At 45.7% G+C, this 10,443-nt stretch overlaps 1 protein-coding gene across 1 annotated transcript; it reads right to left on the bottom strand.

Moving 5' to 3' along the window:
- Positions 1 to 3,171: 3,171 nt before the first annotated feature.
- LOC142930125 (uncharacterized) lies at positions 3,172 to 6,189 on the bottom strand. Its single transcript, XM_076072188.1, has 4 exons — positions 5,978 to 6,189; positions 5,431 to 5,608; positions 4,359 to 4,531; positions 3,172 to 3,367 (listed from the first exon to the last, which is right to left on the bottom strand). Exons 1-4 carry the CDS (start codon positions 6,185 to 6,187, stop codon positions 3,185 to 3,187), a joined length of 744 nt encoding a protein of 247 aa, XP_075928303.1. The 5' UTR covers positions 6,188 to 6,189; the 3' UTR covers positions 3,172 to 3,184.
- Between the last annotated feature and the right edge of the window lie 4,254 nt (positions 6,190 to 10,443).

Genomic DNA, 10,443 nt, shown 5'->3' with positions numbered 1-10,443 from the left:
ATGAAGTATATAAGTTCCAATTTCATTCATGAATACATTTCCAAGCTTGGGAAAGGCAGTAAAACAATAGCAAAAACAGCCACAGTCCACACCAGGAAAACATACAGTGCGCGGTAAAATTGTACTTTAAAATTGAACTGTGGATACTTTGTTAAGAATACAAAAAATAGTTTAGTTAAAAATAATTTGGTTCATAAGGACCTGGGTAGTGATCTGCGATTATTGAGTGGGGGTTTGGGAGTCGCTGACTGGGAGGAGTGGGAACGGGTGAAGCCGGATCTGCCACGCGTTGCGCTCACCAACTCGAGCTTCGCCGGGACAGCAACAAACGAAGAGACGGAGAGAGGAGCTACCCCGGGTTTACATCGCCACGACTCACGACGCACACAACACACACGGCACATGCCCAGCGGGAGGAGGGCGATGACCACCCCACAGTGCGATAGCTACGACTCCCCTTTCAATTAGTGAGCCATCCTCACACAACGCTGCACGGAGTGTGCAGCGTTATCAATGAACACGGCACTACCACTGCACGGAGTGTGCAATGTTATAAATGAACACGGCACTACCACTGCACGGAGTGTGCAGTGTTATCAATGAACACGGCACTACCACTGCACGGACTGTGCAGTGTTATCAATGAACACGGCACTACCACTGCATGGAGTGTGCAGCGTTATCAATCAACACGGCACTACCACTGCACGGAGTGTACAGCGTTATCAATGAACACGGCACTACCACTGCACGGAGTGTGCAGTGTTATCAATGAACACGGCACTACCACTGCACGGACTGTGCAGTGTTATCAATGAACACGGCACTACCACTGCACGCGAGCAATCGGCTGCTTAGTGAGTTACACGGCACGGTACGGAGCTATTAACGCGACACGAACCACAGCGTGTTCCCGGGGTACTCAACTACCTTAGTTTCTCAACTACCGGGATTACTCAACTCAATATTTCAAGAGGCGCAATGCACTGTGGTGAATACGAGACAGTGGTCCTTCATAAATAACATCACCAAACAGTCTTTAAAGAGCAGCATGCGGCACCGGGAGACGCAGATTGCCAACCCCTGAGCTATTCTATTCCAGCGCATGAGGGCAACATGTTCAGGAGCCATAAGCCAATGTCCGAGGTCTGCTGGTCACGACGAGAGGGCTTCAGGAGAAACTTCGTGTAGGGTTACTATTCCTACTCCGTTGAAGGAGCACAGACGACTGTGGTTCACAATATCGTGCATAGTTTGGGTTGCATGGTCACAATCACACTGTGGCTTGACTTTAATTTTCTATTGCGTCGTTTCACGTTGTACGATCTGTTCTGGATGACCACAGTCAAACACTGGAGAGTTTAAAATTTTCCATTTGTGCATCAGGTATCCGCAGCTGCCATGGTTTGTGCAGATGCGGTTTAGGGGGACCATGATCTTCGTGGAATATCAAGCCCAGGGATCTTCTGCGTTGGGTTTTTCACAAGGTGTGTCAGTTCTTTTGAACTTACACTGATCATGTCGACTCTCTGCAGTGGCAATGTGAAACTATTAAAATAAAAAGCGATACAATTTTTTAGAAGTTGATTCTTACACGTGCAATTCAATACATGAATTGTCAGCTGAATAATAAATATTAATCGATTTAACCGATGTATCGCGCTGTTACTACTAACTAGCACAACTCTTTATTACGATCACAGCATGTACAAAGTAACATTTTAATAAAAAAATATACTTCCTGAAGTAATGATGGTTTATTCAAACTGTGTGCAATATCAAGCAACTTCGGAATGATTTCTGAAGCACTGCTGCAATGTTTGGTGCACTGCGATACTAACGCGGCGATCCGAGTTGGATTCCTAGCCATGGCTAAAGTCAGTGGTGACTGATATCTGAACCAGTCCTGAACCTAATCCCCGCCCCATTCACCAAGCGTGGTAAAGTTTGGTGCAACAACCCCCATGACCAAAGCAACGTGGCGAGGCCTTCATCAGGCAGTGGACTGCCAGAGGGGTGTTACACACACAATCATCAGTTTGTCTAGACAATCACTTGCCTTGAACATTGAATCCTTAAGTTACATTACCAATGGCATATTGGTGTGGCTCACTGACCCTTTGATGTGAAAGATTAAAGAACCCCAAGTGTCTGTCGCCGACTCAACAATTTTGAGGAGCGACCCGTGGTGGTCAGGCAGATCACGAGGTGAGCAGAGGGGTGAGGAGGAGGGCACTTTGGAGGGGGCTGCCAAACCTCGAGTCGCGAGCACACAGCGCCGTCTCCTCGTACAAGACGGCGCACCGATGGGCACCGCCGCTGCTGCCACCGGGCTTGGCCTTCTGCGCCAGTTTTACCAGGTTGGCCACGGGGCCGTGCCCAAGGTTGCGGCAGGAATGCACGCCGTAGTGCTGCCCCACAGCGCAGTCCACGGCCGGCAGCTGCAGAGCACACAGCCAACAACAGAGACCTGGAACCCTCTCTCTTTCGTTTGGAGGCGGCCGAGTTGCTAGCAGCCCTTTTCCACTGGCGCATCCGATCCGTGCCAGCGCGTAGCACCCCCACGGAACGGGTGGTTTTCCATTGGCCATTTGCTGTGCCGATATAAAATCAAACTGTAATACGTCGCCCTTACAAGACCTCTCAAAATGGACCAGGAGCCAAACAGGTCCAGAGGTGGTGCTAATAATAAAGTGTCCATTGCGTACGACGTGAACAGCGTTAATGTGACTGCACAAATTTATGGAAACATGGCCGAGTGGTGGTTCTCGGATCAAGCCCAGCATCCGCCCTGGTTAATGTTGCCAGTTTATTCACCACAAACAAAGAGATCTGTTTCACAATGTATGATAATAATCCTGTGACGCCGTATTAAAAAAATTGAATTGGCCACGTGTAACCGCATCATGTTCCAAATTTGCCAAATCAGATCAAATACTTGCAAATTACTTTACCGGGGAAAAAAACACGTAGGAAAATCAAACATCGCTCCCGAATGGCAGACATGTCCATTCACAGGCCGGTAGTGCGTGCACCACGTGCCAAATAGGAACAGCTGCCATTGGGGGGGGGGTCCCCTCGGGTAGACTGCCGTAGAGCAATGGAATGGTTGAGATGAGACGTTGCTGTAAGGCGCTTTGAGTTGAAGAGTTTATTTACGCGAGCGCCCTATATCTCCAAATCCTTATCCCCATCTCTGAGCCGCCCCTGTGGCCCCTACTGGGGCCCGTGTCTCACCGCTGCGGTGTCGAGGCTGCCGCACTGGTGGATGAACTCCATGCAGCTCGTCGCGCTTTGGGCAGAAGCTTCCCGCTGTGGCTCCAGATCCACCCAGGGCAGAGATCACAACCCCAGTCTCCTCCAACAGCTACCACAGACACAACAAATCCGTCAACATCAGTTGGTTGACACCGAGGCGACCGCAAGGCAAACACCGGCTTAAAGCTAAACGATACGCATGGAGCTGCATCTCACAATGCAGTGCACAAAAACTGATTAAATATTACAGATTTAAGTTTGCAAATTAACACAAAATTCGTTCTCAATTTTAGTTTTCCAAATGCACTATCGGCGTAATGTCAAGAGACAAATAAATCATCCATGCGTAAATCTCGCATAGCCGTGCAGGCCCTGTGTCATAAAATGCGATGGGTGGCCTTTTATCTTGTACACAATAGGAGCCAACACTTTCACATTAGCTGTGTTATGAGATTGTGCGGCGCACGAGAGTCAAGCTGAAATTGTTATTCTCAGAGATGGAATTAGGAAAATGAAGTGCAAAACCCAAGTTTAATGAGACTGTAATTTTGTGCAGTCGCTGGTGACTGGGCTCGGACGATCGACTTGATAAGACTTGAGACCTCGGTTTCAACCCAAGCGGTCAAAATCCAGATTCAAGCCCAGAATCTAATTATTGTCATCGCACCGCTTTGATATCTGAGCCACCTGGCCACTTTGCATATATAGTGTTATCATAAATGTTATCTGAATGTCACCGCTGTACACTCAATTTTAATGGTGATTTTCAATATCTACCTTTGGGATGTTTGCCAAATTCACAGATATTTTTTAAGAGTGACAAGAGAAAACCCATGCATCTTACGTGACACTTTGTTGTGCTCTGCATTGGCAGTGATTACATAACGCTTAAACGTATTCGAGTTATCGACAAATGAGTTTTAAGTTCGTAATAATAAACTAATATTACCGCGCACAATTTTGGAAACAAACTTAACATTGAGCGCCACTCGGAGGCGGTAAGTACACTCAAACTTTGCACGGGCAGTGTCGTACACCTACTTGCTGTACTGCCTCTTACCAGCTGGAGGCGGGTGGGCTCACGCACGCCACGTACGCACCTGGGCGTTGCGATGGAGGATGTCCAAGGAGCCGAGGCCCAGGCTGGGGAGGTCGCACGAGTCAAAATGCTCGGCAAGCTGCTTCTCCACGCGTGACAGCACGGACAGGCTCAGGGGCTCTGCCATCTTACTTGCGTGGCTCAGCAGACGGACCAGATGCTCGGCTACTGCCTCTGCGAAGGAGACAAGCAATGCCATTGTAGGAGAGGACAACGATGCTGTAACTCGCTCCAATAGGCTCAACAACTGCAACTCTCTCTCTGCCCCCCCACCCCCACGTCTCATCTACGGCCTCCCGATAAGTTTCATCATCACTCTCCAGATGACTCAAAAAACAAGTTTAACACGAAGGCCTTCGCGACCAATGATTATCCATAATAGAGATTTTTGGATTAGGTCACGTAAATAGTGCATATTAACGCGTATTATTTAGTGCATGTATACATGATCTAACCCAAAAATCTAGATGATGGACTCAAAAAACCACTGGCAGACTTCTCACACCCGTATGCAAGACGATATCGCCCCAATATTCAAATTGTTCAACTATCCCCCGAACCAGTCCAGGATAAATTTCAAGATCACACTCAGCATTTTGACAGTCCTCCGTGGTCTGATCCCTTATGTACAATACGAGAAACTACATTTTATTCAGATTGTGCTTTCGATATCGTGTCATGAGACGGAGTATCCACTCGGATCTCTCACGGAGCAGCGGAACCCGTCCTATTGGAGAATGGCCCACAGAAGAGAACTTCACAAAGCTACCTCTGACATCGCTTCTAGTGACCTCTGGTCTACAGAGTAAAGGGAAGCACATTCTAACCCACTCTGAACGTGAGAGTAATGTCCGTCACATGAAAGTTGAGCCGATATTGGACTTGGTCAAATTAGCAGGAAAGTGTTATCACCCAGCACGTGCATCGATCGGTTGATCGTTAGTTTGTGGCATAGAGATCCGCAAAAAATAGATATCTTTGGATCATCCGAGATTTTTAATTATCCGCAGCCATCCTCCACGTCATTAGCGCAGATAATCGAGTCTACTGTATATGCAAATTTGTCTCCTTACTCCCCGGAGTAGGCGGCGGTCTGGTGTCGGGAGTGCTGATGTTGCCGAGAAACGCGGCCGGTTTCTCCTTGACCACGAGGTCGCGAGGAGTCTCGAGGGAGCTACAGCACAGGGCCAACTGAAACATATTCCGGGCCGGCGTGTCCCCTTTCACCTGCCCCAGGAAGTCCTGCACACACTGTCGGTAGAAACAACAAAGGACCCAAACCACGTGCAGCCATATCACTCTGTTGGGACAAATAGAGGGTGATACATGCATAGATGTCCGACCGATTTCAATGCCCCCCCTTACTTTTGTTTCAACGTGTGACTGAATTTTGTGAAAGCGATGGCCCTAAATATTATAGAGGAGTGTTAATTCAGTGGTAGAGCAAGTCTTTTGATAATGGTGGAAGTATCCACAGACTTGAAACGTATGGCGATTATCACTCATTAAATAATTCCGAGGACAAATGTATTATGGAAAATCTTTGACAAATGTAAGCAAATGCATGAACTTTCTCGCACGGTAATTTTGTTGCATTAAGTCCAGACGCCATGGCCCCACCTTCTTCAGCTTATTCACAAAGATGTCCTCGGCGTTCTGGAAGACCTGCAGCACCATCTCGGCCGCCGGCTGTATCGTGAACTGTCGGCGAAGATCGGCGCTCGTCCCTGGCAAGGGGAACGACTCCAACAGGTATTTCTTCATCTTGTGTGGCCGGCCCTCCACCTCCTGCTTGATGTCACACTCGATGCGAGCCAGCCCACGGTCCATCGCCTCCCGCTCGCCTTTCTGGGCCTTGCCGATCACCTAAACAAACAACACAATGTTAGCAACTGTGGCGGCCACAGGTGCAGGGCAGTGCTGTAGTTGCGATGATGGAACACGTGATGGACGAGTGGTTCAACAGCAAATGCAAGGTGTGCTGCTAATGCACGATTGCAATCGAGAGATGGGATTGGTGGATCATCCTAGCAGCAGTGGCTTTTGGCAAGCCATCGAACAAAGACAGTCACCGCATCACTCGCTTTCAGATGGGCTTCTGCGGCCAACTGGAATGCTCTTCCTTCCGATATTAGGAAGCCATTGGAGCTATGCACTTTTAAATCTAGATTGAAAACAATTTCTTTAGAACTGCTTTTTGTATTCAGTTTGTTGTCCTCCACACCTCTGATTGGTACAGTTGGCTATGTACAGTGCGAAAGAAGTTCAACATATATACATGTGGTTTTACCCAATCCAGTCATTTCTGAGTACTTGTTTAGATTTGCAAATTTTGATTCTGACGCCGGCACACATATCCTCCTCATTCATTAATAACACGGGATTTATTTTTTTACATTATTTGTGAAGCATATAGAAATGCAGTTTTGGATAATACACCCGCAATATTAACTAGGGCGACTCCTGGGATCGAATCGCGAACCTATGAAACAAGCGACAAATGCACAACCACTCGGGAAAGAAGATTTCTGTAAGGAGCGGTACAGTAAAATAGGCCTCAGCCTTCAATACGATATATATTAACATGATGTACTTACACGAGCAGTTACTTCAGTGCTCTTGTCGCAGCACTGCACCCACAAAACTGAAGTCGTGTTGGAAGTCTGTCTCAGACTGCATGACAAAAGGATACACCACATTCACTTGACAGGGAGACAGGTGTGAAACTTGTGTGCCTGAGCAACTGAGGATAGCTCAGCATTGTGGCCGTGTAAGGCAAACGCAGGGGCGGGGGAATATTGGTAAAAGGCTGATGCAGTGTCACTGTCAGGTGTGAACACAGCGACACGTACGTTGTGGTTGTGTGTCAGCAATTCCAGAACGCATTTAATTCAGAAAGTAAACCCCCTCAAGGGCAACAACAATACATACTTGAGGCAATCTTGATTTGAAGCTTTCGTGACTGCAGGAATCCAGACTCTTTGGTTCTTTCGGTAAAGTCACGTAAAATCGAGGAGGAGGCCGCTTTCCTACCTTACAGTTACACGCTAATTTCTCACGTTAACATCACTAGCCCTGGCCACTTCTTTATGACCCATGGGCTACACACATTTCAAACAATTTAAAACAGTCTGCCTCAGCAGCACACCAAGGCTTTATCACCTGATGACGGACGCTTGTGTCGCGCCCGAAACGTCGTGATTTATTTTATTTTATACCTACGTGACTTTACCGAAAGAACCAAAGAGTATAACTTGAGGCATCCAATAATAATACAATTCGCAGTCAACAAGCGACGCAATGCATACACACGTACACACACACACACGCTCGTACACGCAGGCACGGCACGTATGGAAATGCCCAGAGGTATGCTGGTGATACGGATGCCCAGATCGTGAATATCCGGAGCCCCGTATCGTTCCATGAGATGCTTCAGCAAGTCCGGCACCTTGAAGCGTGCCATCACTCCTTTGCCTCGGGAGCTGCGGCTCTTGGCCACGAAGGTCCTAAACTCTGCCGCAAACAACAACAACACGAGCGGGTTACGCAGAGCGCATGCTAGGGGAGCAACGACGACGCATTGATTCGGACGTGATCATTCATCCTGAAGATCGCGATATGCACACCGGATCGCGTGCGTAAGAATTTATGTTTTTGATTTGTATACGTTGCGTGTCATTGTTTCACATTGTCCAACACCCACCCACTCGTCACTAGAGCCGGCTGTGTTCACGTTTTAAAACAAGGCGTTGAATCTAGATTTTATTCACGAGCCCTCAATCGCGATAATCGATTGATTCGCGACATGGGTGGCTGGGGTGGCGCGTATCGCTTCTGTTTATGTCTGCAAGGAATCACTTGCTGAGCCTTCGTATCATTTCAAATACCAAACAAATTCATGCATCAGTAGGACTGGGGCCTTGAGAAATGGAAAACATCCGATAAGCGACGTTTCGGGCAATGACCCTTCTTCATATTGCATAGAAAGGCCAGAGAGATTGAGTCAACAATAAGAATTGGAAACTGCACTTCACAGTGATTACCGTGTTTCAAAAGTTATTAGGTAACCATTAATATGAACCTTATGGTGGGACCCCGGGGTCCCATAAGTCCCCGGCTCTTGCATAGACATATTATATATAATGTAAACATTGTATTATAATGTAAACATTATATTATATATAAACATTATATTATAATATAAACATTATATTATATATTATATAATGTAAACATATTATAATGTAAACATAAACTGTGTTTTTTTTCACCAATGGGTTTGAAGGATGGTGGCAAGTGTTGTCTTGTTAAACTATGTCTTTAAAAATGAAAACTACTTACCTACAGTAGCTCTATTTAAATACACTATCGAAAACATAATTTACTCCCCTCTGCCAATCATCGTGTTTCTCAGTGTGGATTTGTGAACACACTTGTTAAACAATACATAAAATAGTACGCGTTTTCAATGCGCTGTTCATATTGTAAAATGTGTTTATACCAATGTGACTCTACAGCAGTTGCACAGCCGCACTTTTATATAATTCAGGTCAAAGCCAGATAAACAGTGGAGGATAAACATCGCATGAAGGCGGGGCAATTGTTGTGCAATCATTTCAGGTCAAATTTACAGGTGCGTTTTATTCATGCCACACAGGTAGAGAGTTGAGAGTGAAACCTGGCCCACTGGCATCGTGAGTCATGGATCATGAGTCACACGGACTTGTTGTGTTTGTTTATGGTTGCTATACAAGCCATCAAATCTACACCACGAAGAGAGTTGATGAACAAGTAGGAGAGTGTGTAACTGGATTACATTCATGTGCACAGGCGTTTCAGATGTGAATATGAAATAAATAAGGTCGACTCAAACGCCACTCTTTAGGATTTGGCACACTCAATAACATTTTAATTGATAAATTAAGACCAACAAACAATAATCAAATGGGTCATGCATCGATGCGCCAATTGTGGTTACAGACTGCTTAAGAAGAAAATGATGAATGCAGATTCGAAGCGAGTTTAAACATGAATCTACACCATTTAAATATATTTTAAACAACCCGTTGCAAACATGACAGTAATTTGAAATGTAACACTGTACATCAGAACAATTTGAAAGACGTTAGAGATTTGAAACTGTCCAAAAAGAAAGGAGGAAAATAAATTTATTTTTACATAATACAGGTTTTTTTAGGTAAGATCACGTAAATATAAAAATGTCGGTAAACCCACCACCACCCGACACAGCCAATTAGTAAGGTTTGTCACTTAAACAGAACATGCCAATTCGATACAAGTACAGCACACCGGTTGTGTGTTAGAGAGCAAAGCCACAACATTAACTATCTGAGTACGACGTTTCGCCAGTAATTACAACCAGCGTCATCAGGAGGCAGCCAGATTTGTGGATTTTTAAATGTAGATTTATTTAAATCTAAATTTAAAAACATACAGAGAAACTGGAACATTATTATTACAGAATTTGGTGGGACATATGTCGAAAAGAGAATGACTCCAGCTTAGCTTGCAAGAACTAAGAGACATAGTGTGGCCATGCGCCTTAATGAGAGAGACTGACTCCAGCTTAGCTTGCAAGAACTAGGAGACACAGTGTGGCCATGTGGCCTTAATGAGAGAGATTCACTCCAGCTTAGCTTGCAAGAACTAAGAGACATAGTGTGGCCATGCGGCCTTAATGAGAGAGACTGACTCCACCTTAGCTTGCAAGAACTAAGAGACAGTGTGGCCATGTGGCCTTAATGAGAGAGACCGGCAGAACAAAGTTGACGTTGGAATGAAGACAAATGGACGAGGAAGGACACGGACTGCGTTTCACGCATCGCCGAGTGCGTCTCGAAACCTTACCACGCCTACATATATTAACGGACATCGATTAAAGTGGTCCCATTAGATTTACAATTAGTCTGCATCTTTAGTACACATTTAATGCCTAGGAATATAAAACATGTTGTAAGAGAATACAGGTCGTTTAAACAAATTCAAATATTGCTTACTACAACCAAAGCTCTTTGAAGAGTCGTAATTTAAAATCAAATGGCAGAGCAAAAGATTTTAATTAA

This window comes from Petromyzon marinus, chromosome 37 (genome assembly GCF_048934315.1).
Source record: "Petromyzon marinus isolate PM22_M1 ecotype Great Lakes invasive population chromosome 37, UKy_Petmar_22M1.pri1.0, whole genome shotgun sequence".
NCBI lineage: Eukaryota > Metazoa > Chordata > Hyperoartia > Petromyzontiformes > Petromyzontidae > Petromyzon > Petromyzon marinus.
This window is presented reverse-complemented; position numbering and strand designations above follow the sequence as displayed.

Excerpts from the sequence above, each read along its gene's own strand:
- LOC142930125 (XM_076072188.1), bottom strand. The coding sequence starts at position 6,187 with ATGGACCGTGGGCTGGCTCGCATCGAGTGTGACATCAAGCAGGAGGTG. Across the intron at positions 4,532-5,430 it reads ACCGCCGCCTACTCCGGGGA|AGGCAGTAGCCGAGCATCTG; the intron begins GTAAGGAGACAA and ends TCTCCTTCGCAG. Across the intron at positions 3,368-4,358 it reads TCCTCCATCGCAACGCCCAG|CTGTTGGAGGAGACTGGGGT; the intron begins GTGCGTACGTGG and ends TGTCTGTGGTAG.